Genomic DNA, 22,197 nt, shown 5'->3' on the forward strand with positions numbered 1-22,197 from the left:
TGAGCTTGGGTGAGGCCTCACACTGGGCCAAGGATCAGGGCCCCACGTTACTGGCCGGGCTCCTTGGGAAACTCGCCCCAGTCACCCTCCCCAAACGCCCAGTCCTGACAGGCCCACCCACACTCATCAGACCCGTCTGCCGCCTACCCGTTCACCCATCTCCCTTCATTCCCCTTCATGTGGCCCTCCCAGGATGGGAGGCTCCTTCCCGAGGTGTGGCAGCCTGACAGCCCACTGCGGGGGGGTGGCGGGGAGTGGCACCTCCAGGTAGGTGCTGTCACATGCCCAGGGCCCACCTTCGGCACAGCGTGGTCTCTCGTGGTGTCACTGGTGGGATAGCACTTGGAATCGTGTCACCGCCGATGAACTGGCTTTGTCCTTCCTCACCCCGCAGAAGGACATGGCCCTGAAGCCACACGAGCGGAAGGAGAAGTGGGAACGTCGCCTTGTCAAGAAGCCCCGTGAGTCAGAAAACTGCCCGTCTGCAGAGCCTGGTGAGAACGGGCGGCCCCCGGAGGCAGGCAGCTCCGAGCAGGACCTGGAGCCCACCTGCGACCGAGGGGAGGAGAAGGCCCCGCTGCAGCCCACCCGGCAGGTGAGCTGGGCCCTCCCACTCTGGGCCAGGGGCTCGCGGGTGGCCTGGGGGCCACAGCAGCACCTGGACACCGCCCATCGGCATCTGGGCCTGCCTGGCAACGTGCTCCATCGTTGTCGGGCGTGGGATTAGGGGCACACGTGGATTGGGGCCGGGGGCAGCCGCCTGCCGGCAGTCTGAGGGTTCCGAGTGGAGGCAGGAGACCCCCCGGGGTGGGGGGGGTGGGTCACAGCCAGAGAAAGGCAAACCAGGCCAGGAAACCAGGAGCTGGGGGCAGGGGGTGCTTGGCTCAGGCGGGACTGGAGGGTGCACCCGCTGATAGGCTGGCCCCGTTTCCCCATTGCGTCTGTCAGGCTCCGCCGACTGTGGGGTGTCCAGCGTGTCTGTAACGCGTGGGGACCAGGCTCATTGCTGGGTGCTCTCCATGTGCTAAACTTACGCGAAACGCAGTGGGTCTGCGAGACAGGGAGGGAGTCACGTCAGTTGTGGTTGGTGGACCAGGTGCAAGGAGCAGCCCCGCTGGGAGGGGCCCTCCTTGCTGTCACCCAGAGCCCAGCTGGCATGGGGCAGGGAGACTGGGGCCAGGGGCTTTCTCCCAGGGTACAGGGTTCTGTCCTAGGTGTTGGCTCAGCACTACAGCTGTTTTCCTCTCCAGGGACTCACTGGTTTGCGCCTTCTTTTCAGAGAGGGGTTCTTCTTGGTGTTTCACACTCCACTTTCAACTCCCTTGGGGATTGGAATGCTGGTGAGGGGGCAGCATGTCTCAGGGGCCTGGGCTGGATGGGGGGTCTACAGGCACACCTGCCCAGGTGGACACGTGCTCTTTCTTCCATGCAGGTGTGCTCCCCAGAAGGGGGGCCGCTCCCAGCCAACCACTGGGACCAGAACGGCCCGGCCCAGCGCCAGCAGCAGCTCCAGCCCAGCCAGCCCCAGGGGTCACTCCCAGCCCCGTGTCAGCGCTGCCAGCCCCGTCGGGCTCTCCCGGACCCTGGGCAGCCCTTCCAGCCCCAGCGGCCACTGCCGGGTCAGCGCAGCTGGCCCCAGCGGTCACTTCTGGGCCCAAGACAGCCCAGCCAGCCCCGGCGGTCACTTCTGGGTCCAGGTCAGCCCTGCCGGCCCCAGCAGCTGCTTCCAGCCCCAGATCAGCCCTGCCGGCCCCAGCGGTCACTCCCGGCTCAGCCCCGCCAGCCGCGTTGGGCCCTCCTAGCCCCCAGGCAGCGCTGCCGGCGCCTGCGCTCCCTCCTGGCCCCGTGGCAGCGCTGCCGGCCCCTGCGCTCCCTCCTGGCCCCGTGTCACCTCTGTCGACCCCTGCGTTCCATCCTGGCCCCGTGGCACCGCTGCCGGCCCCTGCGGTCTGTTCTGGCCCCGTGCCACCTCTGTCGGTCCCTGCTGGCCCTCTGGCACCGCTGCTGGCCCACGCGGTCGTGGATGGGCCCGTGTCTCCGTGGCCAGCCCAGCAGGGCATCCTCAGGACAGCGGTGCCGGCCCCCACAGTCACTCCTCGTGCTGCGCCCACGTCGCCGGCCTGCCAGCTCACTCTCGGGCCAGTGCTGCTGCCCCCGGCGGCTGTCCCTAGCCCCATGCCAGCCCCGAAGGTCCCTCTTGGGCCAGCCCAGCCGCCCCCGGCGGTCCCTCCTGGGCCTCAGTCAGCCTCAGCAATTAGTCGAAACCCCAGAGCAGCCTGGCCCCCCCAAGCCTTCACTGCTGGGCCCTGGACAGCCGTGCCAACAAAAGCGGCCACTCATGGACCCAGAACAGCCTCACCCGCCCAAGCGGCCACTCTTGGGCCCAGAAGAGCCGTGCCGACGAAAGCGGCCACTTCTGGGCCCAAAACAGCCCTGCCAGCCCCTGCGGTCACTTCTGGGTCCGAGCCAGCCCTGCCAGCCCCAGCCGTTACTCCCCATACCTGAGCGTCCGTCACTCCTGGGCCGGCCAGCCCCACCCCGCCGGCCTCTCCTGGGGCCCCCGAGCCAACCACGGCAGTCCCTGCTGGACCTGGTCCGCGCCCATCAGCCCCAGCTCTCCCTCCTGGCCCCAGGCCAACCCTGCCGACCCCTGAGGTCACGACGGACTCGATCCTCCACCCCTGCAGTGGCCCGCCAGGCCCCATCTGTGAGCCCTGGAGCCTGACGCCCATTTTCCCAGATCACCCCAGGTGTGGCTGTGCTGGGCCGGGCCAAGGCCCCCTCAGCCTGTGGCCTGAGATGTGTTGTCAGACTGGCCGGAGGCCTTCTCCGGACAGGCCGGGCCGTTTGCGGCTGGAGGCTGAGGCTCAGCAGAGACGGGAGCCCCTGCAGGGCCACCACCGAGCCGAGGCCCCCCACGCCGGGAAGAGAGGAGAGGACCACAGCGCCTTCCCACCTCCCGCCAGGCTGGCCCCTGCCGTGCCCGCTGCTCTGTGATGTGCACGCGCCCGGGAGAGAGCACACAGCCACCCCCAAGGGCTCAGGCTTGTGGGGTGGGGGGTCCTTTAGCATCTCTCTGTGCCTCTAAAGTGCCCACGTGTCCTTGAATGTTGGACTTGCGTGCCCGGGTGTGCTGCCCAGCCAGTGTGTGAGTTTGTGTGTGCATATACACGGCGTGTGGTCTGCAAGTGTCTGCCTGTGCGTGGAGTGTGTGCGTGTGTGATTTTGGGGGGCGTGCCAGCTGTAGGCCTTGCCCTCCTTGGGCCCCACCCCATCTGGCCAGTGTGCATTCCCGTCCCCCACCAGGCAGAATGTGGGCACAGCCAGAGCCAGGCCTGAGGTCCTGCTGCTTCCCTCTGCAAAGGGTGATGTTTGCCCAGCTCTAGAGTCCTGTGTCTGTGGAGAGGGGACACGAGGGATGCTCAGGGCTGTCTGTGGTTGAGCATCAACTGCTGGTGAGACAAGAGGCTCCCCCTCAGGACTCTTCTGCCACCCCAGTGACTGAGCACTGAAGCCGGGGGCAGTCTCCTGTCCACCCCCCCAGCTTTGGACCAAGAAAGCCTGCAGGGCCTGAGGCCATTCCCAGAATGTCCCCTCCCAGCATCCCACTCGTCCCCTACAGCTTTCCGGCTCTGGGCCCCCTAGGATGTACCCGGTCAGGACAGACCTCACACTACAAACCTTTTTCTGCTTCCCCCCACTCCCACCCAACCCGCACCTGCGCTCAAGGGTCACCACCCCTTGCCCCTGACCTCTGGCTCAGGGCAGCCCTGCACTAGTGCTCCTGGAGTCCTGGGCACAAGGTTGGAGAGCAGCGTCGGCCACCAGGGGTGCCCTGGCCAGGCTCCCACGCAGTGCTCTGTGCGCCCAGTCTCACCTGGCTGTGACAGCCACCTCTAATACCGACCCGGCTCATGGAGGCCATGGAGGTGCCCCCCGGTTTCCAGACCCGAGCCTTCCTCCCTGCTTGGTCGTGAGGACCCTGGCCCTCCGGGGGTCCTGACACCCAGAGCAGAGCCTACAGATACCTGGTCTCCCTCCCAGAAACATGGGGCTTATTTTTCTGATTAAAGAAAATAAAAAGTGCTGTGCCATTATTTTTATAACAGCATCAGTGTTTGTAATTTAACAAAGTATGTGTCGTACTGGAAGTGCTTTACTCTGACAAGTGGTTTTCTGCACATCTGGACTTGCCTGTCGTTCATTCCATTCCGGCTGAGCTGCAGGAGAGGAGCCAGGGGAGGGGGTGCCTGGCCTGGACCTGGCTCACTGCGTCACATGGTGTGGGCTTGGGGGGACTCAGCTCGCCATAATCACGCTCCAGGCCTCCCTGGCAGCCTCCTTGATGGACCAGCTCCACCTGTCCTGTTTCGGAGCCCCGGCTCTGGAAGGGGTCTTTTTCTAGATGCCACTGAAGGCGCTTCTGAGGTCTTGTTGACCCTTCACGTTCGTTCCCACTGTTCCCTGTCGTCATGCACTGAGGGTGGCAAGGCTTCAGGCCACCCCCTCCCTCCCAGTGCCCTGAACTCCCAACCCAAGGGGCAGCGTGAGCATCTCTGCACCGCCCACGCCCCCGGCCCCGTGCTCTTGTCTGGGCGTGGCAAGGGCAGGCCAGGACTGGACGGGTGCAGCTGCTGCCTTTCTAGGCCTTTCTGCTCTGGGCATGTTGGCTGCAGTGCTTGGGTGCCACTTAGTGGGGGAGACAGGACTCTCGGGGCACCATCTCTGATGGCAAAAGCGGGGTGGGGAAGAGGGCTGAGCCCACAGGGACACCACGGCTGGGGCCGCCCTCCTTCCCCTCCAGAAGGGCCCCGGCCGTGGGGGAGCTCCAAGGTGATTGGGGTGGGGCTGTTCCCTGTGTGATCGCTGCTGAGGAAGGCGCTTGGCTTGTGCCTGAACCTGCAGGGGCCCTCTAACCCCTACGGGGCTCCGCATGGCTGCGGCTGGCCTCAGGTTCAAAGTGCTGGGACCCTGAGGGACGTGCACTTTGGCAAGGCACCCGCTGGCCATGGAGGGGACTGGGCTGCGTGTGTCGTGTCCTGGGGGACCCGTGTTGCCATGAGAAAATATAGGTCCAGTGTGGCCAGGTCTTTGTTTCTGCGAACAACTGGAAACCTGGGTTTTTCTGTGGATTCAGTGATTTTTGAAACTTTGGTGGCTAATTCTAATTTGATGACTCACCTTGTTGGCCAAAGGACACAGCTGTGTGGGCTCTGCATGGCCTGGTGGCAGAGTTTGGGGCCCTGGCAGTTGACCTGGCCCCGAGGTCAGGGTTGTGGGGTGTGGCCCACCCCGTCATAGGGAGAGTAGGGCAGCCCAGCCTGGTGGGTGGGGCTGGAGTGAGTCTTTGGGGGTGTCGTGGGGTTCTGGGGGAGGCCCCATGCTGCCCCAGGGAGCCCTCGGACGGAGACCAGAGCCTGGGCGCCGTGCTCTACTGGGACCTCACCTCCGGCCCTGCAGCCCACCTCCCCTTCTACAGACTGGGCCGTGGGGAGGGGACAGGCACCTTCTGGGCAGGAGCCCCTACTCGGCGCCTGGCCCCTGTTAAACCTGTGATGGGCAAGGGCAGTGGTGGTTGTGATTTGCTGCCAGGTTGAAGAGGGAGGGGTGACCAGGTGGTCCGTCCAAAAGCGGCCAGAGATGGAGCGTACTGTGCAGGTGCTTACTAACGAGACCCCTTGGGATTCAGCCAGTGGGTGGCAGGGCAGCCCCAGGAGGTGAGCGTGGGTGACCCCTGATGAGTCCCTGGCCCTCAAAGGGGACCGCACGCCACTTCCAGCGTCCACCTGGGACACCCAGTCCAGGCTGGCAGTTTCCTGGGGAAGATTTCTTGTCTGCTGCTGTGCGCAGGCCTTCCCCATGTGCGCGTGTGCACGCACCTCTTCTGAGCACAGAGGTGCTCCACACGTGAACGCCTGGTCACTCCCAACGAGGTCTACTCCTTCACGTGGGAGACACTCTGGGGAGGACAGGCCCCTGGACCGGCCGCTCCCCGCACAGGGACGTCGTCAGCACCTAAGGCGCCGACACTGAGGATGCGTCCCGACTGAAGCAGATCACCCGCGCCCCGTGAAGCCTCTGTCCCAGCAGACACGGAACGTGACTCAGTCCCCCAGTATGTTAGGAGAGGCAAGCGTGTGTCTGGTGTGCACAGACGTCTGGCTGGCCCGCCTCCCCCCAGCCAGGGGCTGCATTGATCGCAAGACACCCCTAGTAACTCGTCAGAGTGGGGGGGGGGGGGTGGGTCTAAGGAAGATGATGTCCATGTCCAGCCACCTGCCCTTGCCTGGGGGGCTTGGCAAGACACCTGTCCCAGGGGTGGGACTGGGGAGGTTGAGACTGAGGGGTGCACCGCCCAAACCCCTGGAGGGGTCCCAGGGGCCTTGTCAAAGGCAGGTCCTGACCCTGCAGGCGACGCTTGGAGCAGCACACTCTTTGATAGGACTGTAATAGGACCCACATTACAAGTATGAAGAGAAGAGACAAAATTAACTCTAATATATTTTAGATCCACGTACCGTCAGCTCTGTGTATCCGCGGACGCAGGGGGCTGACTGGGCTGCATCATTTTATATGAGGGACCTGAGCAACCATGGATTTCGGTATCTGCAGGGGGCTCCTGGAACCAGTCCCCCACGGACACCGAGGGACGGCTATATTCTAAGTAGTATCGTTTCAACATGTAGTCAGTATGAAAATTGTCAATGGGATATTCCAGTGTATTTTTGTACCAAGTCTTGGAAAGGCAGTGTGTATCTTACTCTGCCCTTATGCAGCCCTTCTCAGTTGAGACTGGCCTCAGACTGGTCCAGTGTGTCTCAGAGCCGGCAGGGTGCTAAGGAAGAGATGTCCATGTCCAGCCACCTGCCCTTGCCTGGGGGGCTTGGCAAGACACCTGTCCCAGGGGTGGGACTGGGGAGGTTGAGACTGAGGGGTGCACCGCCCAAACCCCTGGAGGGGTCCCAGGGGCCTTGTCAAAGGCAGGTCCTGACCCTGCAGGCGACGCTTGGAGCAGCACACTCTTTGATAGGACTGTAATAGGACCCACATTACAAGTATGAAGAGAAGAGACAAAATTAACTCTAATATATTTTAGATCCACGTACCGTCAGCTCTGTGTATCCGCGGACGCAGGGGGCTGACTGGGCTGCATCATTTTATATGAGGGACCTGAGCAACCATGGATTTCGGTATCTGCAGGGGGCTCCTGGAACCAGTCCCCCACGGACACCGAGGGACGGCTATATTCTAAGTAGTATCGTTTCAACATGTAGTCAGTATGAAAATTGTCAATGGGATATTCCAGTGTATTTTTGTACCAAGTCTTGGAAAGGCAGTGTGTATCTTACTCTGCCCTTATGCAGCCCTTCTCAGTTGAGACTGGCCTCAGACTGGTCCAGTGTGTCTCAGAGCCGGCAGGGTGGGGAGGTGAGCTTCCCAAGTTCACTTTCTCCCCACACTTGCTTCTCTTGTTGGTTTCCTCATTCTCTCGCTCAGCCAGCCTTGGTTTGACCCCTCACCACTGGGCCGCAAAGCCGGGCGTGTGTCAGCCTAGAACCTCCCCTTGAGCACCAGGCCTGTGTATCCAGGGTCGAGACCCTCCACTCAGATGCCACAGCCCCCGCGCTGAGCCAGAACAAGCCAGAACACAGCTCTAAAGCTTCCCCGCACTTCGGTGGGGAGCCTTGCGGTGATTGGGCCAGAAACGGGGAGTCACCTTCCACTGCTCACTCCCCTACCCAGGCCAGTCCTTTGCTTCTGCCTCCTACCTGGCCTTCTGAGCAGGGTTTCATTAGAAGATTCAAATGGAAACAAAAATTCACCATATAGAATGTGTGGGGTGCAGCTAAAGCAGCGTTCGGAGTGAGACCGCCAGCTTCAGTGCTCGCGTTAGAAAAGAAGACGGGTTCAAGATCAGTGACCTGAAGAAGCTAGAAAGAGAAGAGGAAGGTATCCTAGAGGAGGGGCGAATACAAACGAGAGCGTAATTAGCGAGCCAGAAAGCAAAATAGAAAATCAAGCCAAAAATTGTTTCTCGGAAAACATCGACAAAATTGAGAACTCCCTAGTTAAGACTGATCAGGCAAAAAAGAACACAGATTACCAACGTTAGGAACGGAAAAGGTAATACCACTGCAGGTGCTACAGACATGGAAAGGATGGCACAGAAACAATTTTATTCCAGTAATTGAACAACCTAGGTGAAATGAACAAGTTTTTTGAAAAATACAACTTGCCAAAACCGACCTAAGATGAAATAGGTGATCTGAATAGTCCTGCACCTGTTAAAGAAACTGACTTTGTCACCGGATGCCGTGCCTACCTGTCATGGCCAGCCCACCACCATCTCACCAGCAAAGAGAAGCTGACCTCACAGTCGGCCCAGGGACTGTGTGCAGCGACCACGCCCGTGAGGCAGCGTGTTGCTAGTGCCATTTTCAGACGAGGCCACTGAGGCAAAAGACAAGCAGCAACAGCGATAGCAACACGAGGAAATGTCTCCTTAACTTGCCCAAGACAAGCAGGAAAAGTGGCTGAGCCAGAATTCAGACCAGGCGGCTCGGCTCCAGAGTCTCTGCCCTTGACCCTGACCTTCCCGTGGAAGACGACAGCAGCAGCTGGCCGGCCCCCGTCTCCCTGCCTGTCTGCGGGCAGCAAGGTTCCTCTCAGGAGCTCATTTGAGCATGCCCTTCCCTTGCTGAAAGCGTTCTGGAAGGTCCCCTCCACCCTCAGGAAGTCCTGGCTCCTGGATATGGCCTGAGCTCCCCCTGCTCCCCCCGCAGCCTGCCTCCCAGCTCACTCACCCTGTGGCTCAGCTCCCGCGCCGCCCACCCCTCCGCGCACGCCCTCCCTCCCCTGTGCCTGTGCCGCTCTCCCGTTTTTTTTTTTTCTTTTTTTTAATTTTAATTTTGACTGTGCTGGGCCTTCGCTGCAGCACGTGGGCTTCTCTAGTTGCGGCACGCGGGCTTAGTTGCCCCGCGGCATGTGGGATCTTAGTTCCCTGAACAGGGATCCAGCCTGCGTCCCCTGCATTGGAAGGCGGATAATTAACCGCTGGACCACCAGGGAAGTCCCCCGTGCCCCTCTTTCTCAGCTCACCCTTCTGCGGTGTGGCGATGACCCGTTTCTCATCTGCACCCCTCCGCCAGGCCTGGTAACCCCGAGGCTGGCAGAGGGCTGGGCCCCTGGAGCCTTGGTAAACGCCGAGAGTGAGACAGAGAGTTGCAGAGTCCTGGGCGCACTCCACGTTGGCCCGTCCATCCTCCTCACCATCACACCTGTCGGCTGGGCCCATATTTGTTTACCGGTTTGTTTAGGGGTTTTCTAATCACTTACAAGGCAGTGTCCAGACTGGGCCGGGTAGAGTCCTTCCAGAAGATTCACACTTGGCCTCTGGCAGACGAGCATTGTGGTCGGGAATAAGCTCTGACACCTACTAGCGGTGTGGCCTTGGGCAGGTGACTGCCCCTTGGTGCCTCAGTTTTCTCATCTGTACAGTGGGGTAATGACATCCCTCCCTAAGGGTTTTCGGTGAGTCAATTTAAAGTCAGAACCATTCTGGGTCCTGGCTAGCTGCTGTAAATGCCTGGCTCCTTTAATGTGGATGGTTTCTCCCACCTCCACCTGTTCTGAGGCCTGGGCTGCAGCTTACGGGGAGGGGCAGCCGCGGGGGGTTTTCCTGGGTCGCTCTTCATCCTCTCCCCCCCCCCCCATCATGCCTTCATCGTCATCGTGGGCTCTGCGCCAGCCTGGCTGGGACCACACACGCGGAGGTGCAGTTCCAGGGTTAGGCGCCCAGGCTCTGCAGTGGCCCCAGGCAAGGACCCCTCCTTTCAGTTGGCCTGTTTCCTCGTGTGTAAAGTGGGGCTGTCGATACTGCATGCGCCTCAGGTTGCTGAGATGAAAAACTGAGTTGGCGCGCACGGTCCGTGCTAGGTCTGCTTGTTTACTGCTCTTACTGTGGTTACTGCTTTATCGTTATTCCCTGTAGAAGGGTTCCTCCCGCCTCCTGGGTGAGGCCTGGCCGGGCGAGGCTCAGCTTTGGCCTCCTTGGCAGGCTCACCTGGCCCCATCCTGCGGGGGGAATCCGGCGGCCTGGCAGGGCCTAAGGGCAGAGTGCTTGGCCTTTCCGCGGCTTTGGCGCCTGTGCCCGGGGCCTGCAGCCTAGGGAGCAGCAGGCTGGGTGCCGGGGCGGCCTGCAACACAGGCGCCCACCCTGGACAGGACCCTCACGTGGACGGAGCATGGGGGACCTGCTGAGGGGCGCTATTGGGAGGAGGGCGCAGGGGAGTGGACGCCTGGGGCGCGGCCGGCACCCACCCCACGCCCCCGGCCCGCCGCGCTGTCACAGCCGGTTCAGCGTGTACTTCTTTGGGCTCTGTGGTCAGTCCCTTGTCTGGGCCCGGGAATGCCTCGGTGACTACGACACCCGTTGGAGTTCCAGACAGGCGTGACAGGAGTGGGGAGATTTGGGGGTGACAACAGGCCTGCCTGGAAACGGGAGGGGGCTGCTTTAGACCAGGGGATCGGGGCGGCCTCACCCAGGAGATGACCCGAGCTGAGGCCCAAGTGACGAGGAGCCAGCTGGCCAGTACCCTGGGATGGGGGTGGCGCAGGGCCTGGGCAAGTGTGAGTGCCACTCGCCCACAGAGGGGCCGCTGGGGGGTTTTAAGCTGCGCAGTGACGTGAGCTGAGTTACGTTTTTCAAAGTTCACACTGGAGGAGGGCTGGGCAGCTGCGGGGAGGTGCTTGTGGCTTGACTTAGCAGACAGATGGGGCCAGCAGTGGAGCAGGCTGAGTGGCTCAGCCAAAGAGTGGAGGTGAGATGGAGCCCAGAGGACCCTGCTCTGGTGGCACACACACCCAGAGTCCACTGGCACGACTGGGGGCAGGACACGGCACACCACCCCTGTCCCCCAGCAAGAGGGACCACACTCAGGGTGTCGCGGACACTCACATGCACTCGCTTACATAGAGCTCCCAGAGCCTGCTGGCTCCTCGGGTTGTAGCCTCAACTCAGCCAGCATCCCGTATACAGTCTGTTGTACGTCTCCATCCCCCATCTGTCCATCCATCCGTCACCCGCCGGTCCATCTGTCCACCCGGCCGAGTCCCAGGGGAAGGACATGGAGCAGCGGGAGGGGTGGCCAGCCTCCGAGGGCAGCAGCTCGCTCCCTGACCCTGTGCTGGCCGTGGGACCCCTCCCCACTGTGCCGGGCCCCATGCCAGGTAGTGGGGACTTAGGACAGCCCCTGCCTATTGGGCACTTGCGGTCCAGCGACCCTGCTTCGCTCTCAGAGGGACACCTGGTGACGCAGGAGTGGAGGGAGCGTCGGGAAGGATTCCTGGGAGAAGCAGGGCCCACGCCCAGAGCAGGGGCTCCTTAGGGCTGACTCCATGCCTCTGGAGCCTCCGCAGCCCGGAGAACCGCCCCCCTCCCTCCCGCTTCCCCGGGTCACCCGGCAGCCGCAGTACCACACTTCACCAGCAGGCGCTGCTGTCATTCGCGGACGCCAGCCTGCAATGCTGCACTTGGGGTGACCGTCCTCCACGCAGAGCTGGGGGGGGTGCTGTGCGCATGCGGAGGAGAGGCCGTGCAGGCCGCCTTGTCGGGTGGGGCGGGGGGCCTGGCCTTCCTCGCCCACCCCAGCGTCAGACCCGCCCACCAGCCCCCTTGTGGGTGTGTTTGCACGGTCTGTGAGAAGGGCCCCTCCCTGGGCCAGCCTTGCCCTATGGCCCTGCCCGAAGCCCCGGCTCCCCAGAGTGGGAGGTAGGGCACAGACGTGGAGCTCGGAGGGCGGGGCCGGGGGCGGGGGGCTGAACAGAGTAAAGTATGTGATGGCCTCACTGCTGTCACGTGCCAGGCCGGGCGGGGTGCAGGTTCAGTGGGGTCAGGCGGCCCCCTGAGTGACAGGGAACGGGGTACAGAGCGAGTAGTCTGGGCGGCAAGGGGCTTCCTGGGCAGAGCTTTGGGTTTACAGCCCTGGGGCACTGATGTAGCAGGGGTGACAGAGGGGCTAGGGGGTGGGGCACCATGGGGAGGGGGGCCCCATCCCCGGCACAGCCTGGGCCTTGGACCCTGCTGCAGTCCAGGCTTCAGGTGAACCGGACAGGCTGTCGCCCCCCACTTAGCTGTGCCGGGCACCTGCTCCGAGGAATCATGGAAGGCTTCGGAGCCCACAGAACGCACTGGACACTGGGGATCGGCTGGAACGAGCAGGGGCCGCGAGTGGGGGCGAGAAGGCAGATGGGTTCTCATGGATGAGCGCAGCTCGGCCTCCCAGTCCAGCCCGCGGGGGCCAGTCAGGGCCATGGGCTTGACCTATGGCTGCCCACTCGTCCTTGAGGTACCCAGGGGAGTCACCTGGAGGGCCCAGGAGCGCTTGGTTTGCACAGGGGGTGGTCCCTGAGAGGAAATCGGGGTGCTGGGAGGAGTGGGGAGTGAAGGAGGAGGGGGCCTCCGCCACAGGCCTGGGTTGCCGTGTGGCCCCGGCACGGAGAGGCCGGGAGTGTGCACGTGCGTGTTTGTGCGTGTTCGCTGAGTGGACACGGGATGGGGTGCCTGGGCTGTCGGGAGCCTGTTTCTGCAGGGGCGTCGTGGAGTTGGCCATGGCGGCATTGTTCCTGACTCCCTTCTCGCTGGGATGTGCCTGACCCTTGCCCCACCCCTCAGAGCCTGTCCCCTGACTGGTTTGAAGGAGACTCTGGGTGGCCTCAGCCGCAGCCCCCTTCTCAGGGTTCCCCAGGGTCTGCACTAGGCCATCCTCCACCCCTTCCCCTCCCAGGCCCACAGGTGTGGAGGCCAAGTGGGTCTCTCCTTATCCTGGAGGCCAGTGCAGACCAGCCGTGGGTCAGAGGGCACCTCCCACCCCTGGGGGGCAGCGGGGAGAGGCACGGGGCAGAGCCCAGAGGCCCTGAGAATGTGTGTGTGCTCGTGTGCACTCCTGAGAGCTCCACGGGCTGGTGCTCGTCTGCGGGCAGAACCGTCTGGTGGGGCGTGAGCTCCTGCAGGGGCTGTCGCGTGTGGCTGTCCGGGTTGTGCACTGCACAGCTCCAGGGCCGCCACCCCACTGTCGCCAGAGGTGGCGCGTGCATCTGCATCCGCGCAGCAGTCGGGTGTGCGGAGGGAGGGCGCCTCTGCTCCGTCTGCACGGCAGGGCTCCAGGGGTCGTGGGGGCCCTGTGTGCACTCTGCTTCAGCCAAGGGTCTCGGCAGGGTGGTGTGCGTGCGGGGCGCTGGGCAGGTGTCAGGAGCAGGTGGGCGATGGTCGGGATGTGGGCAGGAGAGGCCGGGATAGGTACACGCGGGTCCGTCCAGGGGCTCTCAGTCACCCCCGTATCTGTGTGCTCTGGTGGGTGCTGGTCTGTGAAGGGTCTGGGGTCCCCGTGAGCCTGCTCACTGCTGGAGAGACGGGTGCCTGGCGCCCCCAGCCAGCCCCAGGGCATCCCAGGCCCAGGGCGTTTCCTCCCCCCCACCAGGGGGAAGCCACCTTGTGTGCAGCTTGAGGGGCAGCCTGGGGACACCACTGGGTCCCACCTCTTGATCCCCTTCTCAGCCGCACCCCCTGGACTGGCCACCCACTCCCCACACTCTGGGGGTCTGATCACCAAATGGAACCACATGCTGCCTCTCTGTGGCCAAGTGCGCTTGGCGGCCGGCCTGGGAGACAGACGCTTCCTCCTGGGTTGTGCCACAGAACCCCGGGCGGGGAGGGGAGCCCTGCTGGCCAGAAAGCCCAGGACCCCAGGTGCTCCTGGGGTGCCTCAGTCTGAGGGTGGTGGCCCTAACCCTGCTGGTCTGAGGGAAGTGTCCTCTCCCCACCCTTCTGAGGGCCGTGACCTGACCCTGCCAACTGGAGAGCAATGCCCTGCTTCCACATATCCACCCGTCTCAAGGGGAGTGCTGGCCCCGCCAGCCTGAGGACACGTTCTGGTGGTGTGCCATCTCGCGCAAGCCAATTGTGGCGTGTTCAGGAATTCTGCACACCTCGCGGAAAGCCTCATTGCTCCCAGCAGTGCCGTCCCCCACCCTTCCCGATAGTCTCGTGACCCACCTCCTCACCTTTCAGAGTGTCACCTTCTCAGTGAAGCCCTCCCTGGCGACCCTTCTTTGCTCTTCTCTGCTGTTGTCCTTTCAAAGCACCTGTGGCCATTGCCAACCACGTGCTGGCCTCTCTGTGGGCTTCAGGGGAGTCTGTTTGTGTTCATTGCCCAGAACAGAGCCAGCTCATAGGCACTCGGTAAGCCTTGGGTGGGTGGGTGGATGGATGGATGGGTGGACGACGGGTGGGTGAATGGATGGATAGATAGATAGGTGAACGGATGGATGGATGGATGGGTGGGCGGATGGATGGGTGAGTGGACAGGTAGACGGGTGGATGGATGGATGGATGGATGGATGGATGGATGAGTGGGTGGATGGATAGATGGTGCATGATAGGTGGAAGGGAGGATGGATGGATAAAGGATGGATGGATGGGCAGATGGATAGACCACAAGGCCCAGGGGTGGGCACAGGCACAGGGGCTCCCAGCTGCCCTCCCAGGACAATCAGTGCCCGGGGAATCTGATCTTATCTCTCCAGCTCCAGCTAGAAATGGAGGCATGGCATCCCTGGCCTTCTGGCATAGCTGGCTAGCAGCGTTTCTGAGCCTCTAGGAAGCAGACAGGGCTACAGGACAGCCAGACCCCAGCTTGGGCTGTTTGGCGTCCTGGCCTAGGAAGAGAAGGTGACCAACCATCCCAGTCCAGGGTTGGGGTGGTTCCCAGGGCACAGGACTCAGTTTTACAGGATTTTCTGGGAAATGGGGCTTTCAGAGCTAAAACCGACTGCCTGAGGAAGGATGACAGACCCCAGCCTGTCCCCCTCTGCAGGGCACCACCGAGGAGTCAGGATAAGGCATCCTCTCTGAGGCCCAGCTTAGAGAGGAGACAACTTGTGTGAATGTATGAAGTGGAATGTGGCATCCTCCCTCCTCACATTTCAGCTGTGTGGGGGTTGTTCTTCAGCCTCTGCTTCCCCTTCCGCTTCGTTGGGTGTCCTTGTGCAGTGAGCAACCTGCACAAATATACACAGCGGCCCTGCGCCAGGCCTTTCCCGTCCTTGCAGTGTCTCTGGGTCCAGCCTTCTTCTTCTTGGGCAGGGACCCTGCTCCGAGCCCAACCCAAAATACTGTCCCCCAGCAGTGAGTGTGGGGCTCATGGGGGTGATTACTAATGATCAGAGCTGTGAGTCTCAGCTGGAGCCACAGCAGAATCCCCCAGAGGGCCTGACGGCGCAGCAGGTCTGGGGTGGGGCCTGAAAGTGCGCACTTGCACTGCTAACAAGCTCCTGGGTCCTGCTCCTGCCGCTGGTCCAGGGACCCCACTTTGAAAACCACTGGACTAGGGCATTTGTTTTCTTGCAGAGGCTCCTTGCCAGCAAGGCAGTGAGGAAGGTCCCCCAGGCTCCCATATTCCCTCCTTTTGGTGAGACCTGTCACAGGGTCCAGAGGCAAGAAAGGCTCATCCCTGCGGGGCAGTTAGAGCCCGCTGGGGGGCAACAGGGACACCTGGTGGCTTCTCGGTGCTGGAGAAGGGCTCCGGCTCACAAGCAGAGCCTCTTACCGCATAGTGCCTGTGCAGGGCTCTGCCGGCACCGCCATTTCACAGAGGAGGAGACAAGCTCAAGCGCAGTCGGAAGAGGCAGCGCTGGCCCAGGGGCTGCGCACTCACCGCTTGGCTGAGCACGATGGCGCCAGTGAGGCTGGGGTGCCACGGGCTCACGGTGGGGGTGCTCCTGCCCGGGGTAGGACTGGAACCCCACCCTGGGCCTGCCATGGGGAGCGAGGGTGGTATTGAGGCGTGGGCTCCCCCCGGCTGTGGCTGTTCCAGCTTCCCAGGAGGGGCTGCCCTCCCCTGGGTCCTTGCACCCAGGCCCGGACTGTGGATGGTCACTGGTTCTGTGTTTTGTCATTACACTCTGCTGGGCAAACAATGTAGGGAGGGGCCTGTGGCTTTGGGGAGTTGTGCCCCATCTCAGGGCTTCGGTTGGCCTGGGGAGCAGGGGCTCTGAGGGGCTGCCTCGAGAGAGGCTTCTGGCTGAGCCCACCCTGGGGTCTGCAGGAAGAAGGGCTCAGGCCATAAGGGGGTTTCCTGGGGACTCGAGAATATTCCAGAGCATAGCTGGTGCACCCTGCTGACCCATCCTGACCTTCCGCCCTGGCTGGGGTCTCCGGGGCTGAAGGATGCTTATGACAAAACGGCTGGGTGTGGAGGACTGGGCCTGCCTGACCCCGTCGTGGCGCAGGTTCTGAGCGCTCCTGAGCTCCGCGAGCTTGTGCACTGGGCTGGGAGGCCTGGGGGTGGATAGGAGGGCAGGACGTTAGCACGCCCTGCACGGCCCCCAAGCTGCCCCACAGGGACAGTGGCCGCCCCTGGAGCAGGGGTCATCGGGTGCTAGGCAGTGTGCAGGCCGAAAACCACGGCCTCGGTGTACTGCTAGGAGACGTCAGACACGCAGACGAAGGTTTGGGCTGTCGGTGCGTGTCCAGACGAAGCTGTGGGAATGTTCCAACACAGGGAGGCTGGAGAGACCGGGAGGTGGTGGGATGGCCGAGCTCAGTGGGTCCTGCCAGGAGGGTACCAGGAGCTGGCAAGACATGGGTGGAGGCTGGCCTGGTTCAGGGGTGGTGACTTCCTGGGCCTGGGAGGGTGGAGGTCTGGGGCTGTGATGTGCATCCCTGCCCCGCAGTTTTGTGAGGTTTGAAACTATTTCCGAGTAAAAAGAAAGATGCAAGCAGGATTCTGGGTCCACTTTCCACACTGTCACTTAACCTCTCTAGGCCTTGGTTTCCTCATCTGTAAAGTGGGCACAGAGCATCTAACAGGGATTTTGTGTGAGGAGCAAAGACCTGAGGGCCCACCAGGTCTACAGAAATTCTGGCAGATATATGACATGGCAGCACCTGTCCTAGTGAGTACTACTTGCTTCGTTCTGCAGATGACAGAACTGAGGCACAGAGAGGTTGAGTAATGGCCCTAGGACACAGAGCGGGGAGTGGCTCTGCAGACCTTGCAGCCCTGACTGCCCACCTTGAGTTGTGGTGAGGACTGAAGAGGCCCGGGAGTGAAGTGCATGCCAGGAGCGGGGGTGAATTGCCGCCAGCCTGTCTTGATGCCCCATGACCGGCCCTGGTGGAGTGGAAAAGGGCAGGGTGGCCCATTGGCCCGCTCGCCATCCGGACTCTTTACAGTCGTCCACTGGACCAGCGGGAGGAAAGGACAGACAGAGCTGGCAGCAGTTTATGCTGCTGAGTGCCCGCCCTTTGCTCTCTGAGGCATTTCTTTCCCATTCTGGGTAGGAATGGGCGGTAGTGGGTTGTAAATGTTTGGCTCTGCCCCTGGCGCCCCCGCCCCAGGCTTCAGCCCAGAGGGACCTGGTCGCGGAGCGGGGAGGAGGCCGAGCCTGGCTGTGCCCCGGCCCCACCCTGCAGGGTGTTTGCTGAGCCCGTCTCTCCCGTTCCCCAGATGAAGGTCACGGTGTCCAGAGGGGGCGACCACAACAGTGACGGCGACAGCGTCCGAGAAGCCACCAGCTCCCGGAGGAGCAGTTCTCGGGACCAGCTCAGTGACGTGAGTAGCCCAGCCGCTCACCGGAGCATTTCTGGGTCCCTGGGGCGACTGCCAGACCAGCCCGCAACCTTCAGACACTGCAAGCCGTTTGCTTAGGGGCCCAGAGTCTCAATTGAGGGTTTTGTGCTCACAATTAGCATCTGCCTTCATTAAAACATGATTTTTCACTAATTAGGGCTTCCCCGTTAGGAGGGATTTAAATGAGGAGCAACGATGAGGCACTGGCAGGCGCCCACAGAGGCAACCGTGCTGGGGCGCAGGTCCTGTGTCCCGCTGGGGACAGGCTCGGGGTTGGTGCCAGGCTGGCAGCTGGCAGGGATGTGGATGGGGAATGCCTCCCACAGATGTGTTTATTAAGAAGGGCAGGGGGAGTCTCCGTCCCTGGCCCGGTGAGTAGGTCTGGAACTTCAGGGAACAAGCTGGAAGCACTCCCACCTGCCCAGGTGGACCAGCCTGTCAGCTCAGGCTGGCAGTGGCGTGGGTGTCCAGCAGTCCAGCTCTCTGCCTGGATGCTGAGGCAGCCACTGGGGCCCATGCGGAGGGGAGGGTGCCCCGCCGAGGCACAAGCTGGCCTGGGTCTGGGGACACCCTTCGGTGTCCTGCCTAAAAGACGGGTCCCTGAGCTCAGGTCCCAGGGTGGGTGTTCTTGGGGCCCAGTGTGGGGATGACCCAGGCAGGCAACACACAGGAGCTCCCGCTGGGATTTGGCCCACCACAGTGGGGGTGCTGGGTAGCCCTCCAGGGCCCCCCGGGTCTCCCTGGACCATGGAGAAGGGGATGGGCAGGTGATGTAAGGGCTAGGGGTGGGGACAGAGGGGCCCCAGGAGGAGGCGCTGCTCCAGGAAGAGGCCTTTGTCTTGACCCCCAGCTGCAGAAGTGGCCGCAGAGTAGAGATGGGTTTTCTGCAGGGCTAAATGGAACGAGTCGTCTCTCATTATCATATAAATGGGGGCTGGGGGAGGGCGGGCACGGGAGGCCGGGAGGAGGGCCTAATTGCCCGGCTCCGATCTTGTTGCCACAAGATGGGAAAATAGGCTGGTAATTGTCTGGGGCCGCGGGGGCTGCCCTAGTTCGAACTCCTCTAATTGCCAGCCGGGGTAAATGAACGGAGACCGATTCTGAGCACAGCACCAGCGGCGTGAGGGCGCAAGCTTGGGGGCAATTATGGCACCCTCCCCACCCCCATCAGCAGGGCCTGGGACTGGGCCACCCTTGGTAGTGAGGGACCCCCACTGCGGTGAGCTCGGCCTGGCAGACCCCCAGGGGCTGGCCTGGGCCGGCCAGGGTCTGCCTGGGGAGGGGAGGGGTGGCCTGGCCTCAGCTGAGCAGAGCAGAGTGGTCCAGGCTGCAGTGGTCACCCCTCCCAGAAGAATCTTGGCATCTGGACCTCAGTGCGGTCTGGACCCTGGTCTGTGGGTCCCACAAACCTCAGACAAGCCCGGCCTCGCTGAATGCGCCAGTGTCCCCCGCACACACACCTGCCCGGTCACCATGTCCTGTCCGCCTGGACCTCAGGGCTCAGCCCTGGTGACCACCGCCAGCCCTGGGGAGCTGGTGAAATGCACTTGACTGGTCTCTCTCGTCGGATCCGAAATGCCCTTTTGAACCAGAGGGAGCTCCATCAAGCATCGTTGGGGTCATCCTCACAGGACCTCTGGGGTGGCTGCCAGCCTCCAGGCCACAGCTGACCCCCACATCTTGACATCTGAGGCCCCAGTTGCCCAGCTCCTCCTCCAGGAAGGCTTCCCGAGGTTTCCCACTGGACCCTGTGACCTGGGAGGCTCGTGGGTGGTGAGGGAAAGGTCGACCTGAGCACAGAGAGGGGGTCGACCCCTGGCCCAGAACCCCGTGTGGAAAGGTGGGGTTGGTCCTCTGGGAGGGGCTGAGATCTGGCCAAGGGCTGAGCCCATCCCCGAGGAACGTGGGGAGACCCCACTGGGCTGGACCACATCTCCAGGTCTGGGGGCGGAAGGCTCCTGGTGTGGGTCTTCAAGCCAGGCCGCAGGCTGGTCTGGGCCCCATGGCGCTCGGCGTGGCCGCAGGCTGGTCGAGTTGCGGCAAAGGCCCCGGGGGGGTGGCGGCCTCTGCCCGCTCAGGGCCCCGGAGCAGAGGGCGGCCGTCGGGCGGCCGCCGGTTCCTGACTGTCCTCTTCTCCCTCCCTGCAGAGCTCGGCGCGGGCGGTCTCGGGCAGAGGCTACTCCGTAAGTCCCCCGCCCTGCTTCTGCTGTCTGCTCCCCGCGCCCTGGCCCTCAGGAGCCCCGACCGTGCCAGGCGCTGCCCCCAGGCTGGGGGGGTGGGTGCTGCAGGTGGGGGTGGGGCCAGAGTGGGCAGAGGCTGCGAGGGAGCATCCCTGCTGGGGTCCTGCCCTGCAGCCCTGGCCTGCGAGGAGTGTGGGTGGGCCGGACACTCTGCCTCTGGGTCCTGCGGGGCAGCGCTTGGTGTCGGGGTCCCACCCGTGGAGCAGCTGCCCCCCAGCGCCCTGACACCATCTCCCGGACCATACTCGGCTGGGCCGGAGAGTCTGGACCGGGGTGTGCGGCCCCAGCCCCTTGGCTGTCGTCTGGGACCCAAGGGCAGGAGGGGGACGGCCTGCTGCCGCCTGATACTCCAGCCAAGGGGGATCCCCGTCCCTGTTCCCCAGCCCCCTCCTCACGACTTTATTTCATTTCCTCTTAAGTATCAGGAGGACTGTTAATGACACCATAAAACCCAGAGCTCCATAAAAGCCATTTCTGCAGATTTACAGCCGTTTCGGCTCATTGGAGGGCAGGGTCCTGGGCTCCGCCCGCCTCATCCCCACAGCCCCTGATTTACTGCGAGTTCCAGAGTTCCAGGGTTTGACAGGCAGCCCCTCCAAATCACAGGGGCTTTTTATAGGGTGTGTAATTAACCCATTAATTCCCCGGGTGGCAGGGACAGCCATGGATCCCTGGCCGTCCTCTCCCCCAGCTCCCCGACCCCCAGGGTCCGCTGGCCCAGGCAGCCCTGCCTTCTGCCTCTAACCCCGGGCCAGGCCGTAGCGTCTGTGAGCCTTTGACCTGGGGGGACTGGACACTTCTGGGTGGTGGTCCCGGGTGCCGCCGAGGGGTGTCTTCCCGGGGAGGCCTCTGCCCTCCTTGGGCAGCCTTGGTGCTCTCATCTGTGGTCACGGTCATGGTTGGTGGCCCGTGCTGCCCCTTCCTCCCGTGGGCCTGGGCGGTCCTGACACACCAGCCTCCCCTGGAGCTCACTGTGTTGGCAGTGACATTCAAGCCAGGAGCTGGGCCAGGACCAGGGCTGTGGGAGATGGTGGGCAGTGTGGTGCATGTTGGCATGGGGGCGAGCTGGCACGGTAATGGGGACAGTGGGGGCCAGAACGCCCACCGGCCTGCATCAGTCCCAGAGGGTCCAGGAGTCCCGAGAGGCTAGGCCCAGGGATGCCTTGTGTGGAGCCTCCCGCTGGGTCTGAGATGCCCGGAGCAGCTGGGGTCTCCCTGCCCCAAGTCTCCTTGCCAGAGCTGCTGGGCGGCCCTTCTGCTTCCAAATCACCATGTGTCATTCGTGGTTTCTCCCCAGAACGCTGCTTTGAATGTTTCCTGCAGAAGCACCTGTAATTAACATGCCAGCTGCTTGCAGCTTAGCTTCGTACCGCCGCTGCACAGGAGTGACAGATGGCGGCGGGCAGGGGCCCAGCCTGCTGCTCAGCCGTGGGGTTCCTGAGCCATGTCTGCAGCAGCCTGCGTGTGCGCACCAGGCCCTGGCGTGAGCAGATGCGTCCGCAGGTCCCTGACGTGTGCCGGCCAGCACTGCAGGGCATGCGTGGTCAACCCGGCCCTGGTGGCACTCTTGCCCAGTTGGTGTGGTAGCTGGTGGGGCTGCCCCTGCAGCTGGAGGAATGGAAACGGGCCCAGAGGACCCTTGCCCAGCAGGCAGCGGCTCGGGGCTGGGGGCAGACAGGCGGCTCTGCCAGGAGCCAGGGGGCTGGGGTTTGGAGGCCAGCTGGGCTGAGCTCAGGGCGGCTGCAGTCCTGCCTCTAGACCCAGATTTCACTGTGGAGGCCTCAGACACACCTGAGGGTGCCACTCAGGTTGGGGGCCGTGTCTGTGTGTGGCTCTCAGTGAAAGGGGAGTGTGTGTTGTGTACCCCTGTGTGTTGACATATGTCAGTCACATGCACGTGCCTTGAGGCGGTGTCTCTGTGTGGCCATGCGGCTGCACGCCTACGCATAGAAGCGTTACGTGTTTCTCTCTGGCCATCTGTGTGTGTGTCTGGGACTTGTCCTCTCGAATGTCTGTCTGGAGGTGCCCGGATGTGTCTGTGTATGTAGCAGGTGGGTGTGTGCCACACGTGTGTATCTGCATGTAAGTGTCCATCTGGGAGCCTGTGACTGGACGTGGCACGGGTGCATCTGTTCATGTACAACTGTGATTATGCAGTACGTGTGTGTGTGTCTGGCCACGTGGCATTGCGTGTAGGTGTGTCCCTTGCCGTCTGTGCGTGTCTGCAGTTGGGGCCTCAGGCCCAGCAGGGGTCACGCTTGTCCTTGCCTCTCCCCGACAGCGTCCCCCGACCCCCATACTAGGTGACAGGGCAGCGGGGGGGGGGG

The 22,197-nt window shown here is 62.8% G+C and overlaps 1 protein-coding gene across 1 annotated transcript in view; it reads left to right on the forward strand.

The window, feature by feature from the left end:
* FBRSL1 (fibrosin like 1) overlaps window positions 1-22,197 on the forward strand; it is a 108,456-nt gene that overhangs the window by 35,977 nt on the left and 50,282 nt on the right. Inside the window, exons 6-8 of the mRNA XM_007456689.1 lie at window positions 395-595; window positions 17,508-17,612; window positions 19,778-19,813. Coding sequence (XP_007456751.1) covers window positions 395-595; window positions 17,508-17,612; window positions 19,778-19,813 — 342 coding nt within the window. The remainder of the gene's footprint in view (window positions 1-394; window positions 596-17,507; window positions 17,613-19,777; window positions 19,814-22,197) is intronic.

This window comes from Lipotes vexillifer, unplaced genomic scaffold, assembly GCF_000442215.2.
Source record: "Lipotes vexillifer unplaced genomic scaffold, Lipotes_vexillifer_v1.1 scaffold1529, whole genome shotgun sequence".
Classification (NCBI taxonomy): Eukaryota; Metazoa; Chordata; class Mammalia; order Artiodactyla; family Lipotidae; genus Lipotes; species Lipotes vexillifer.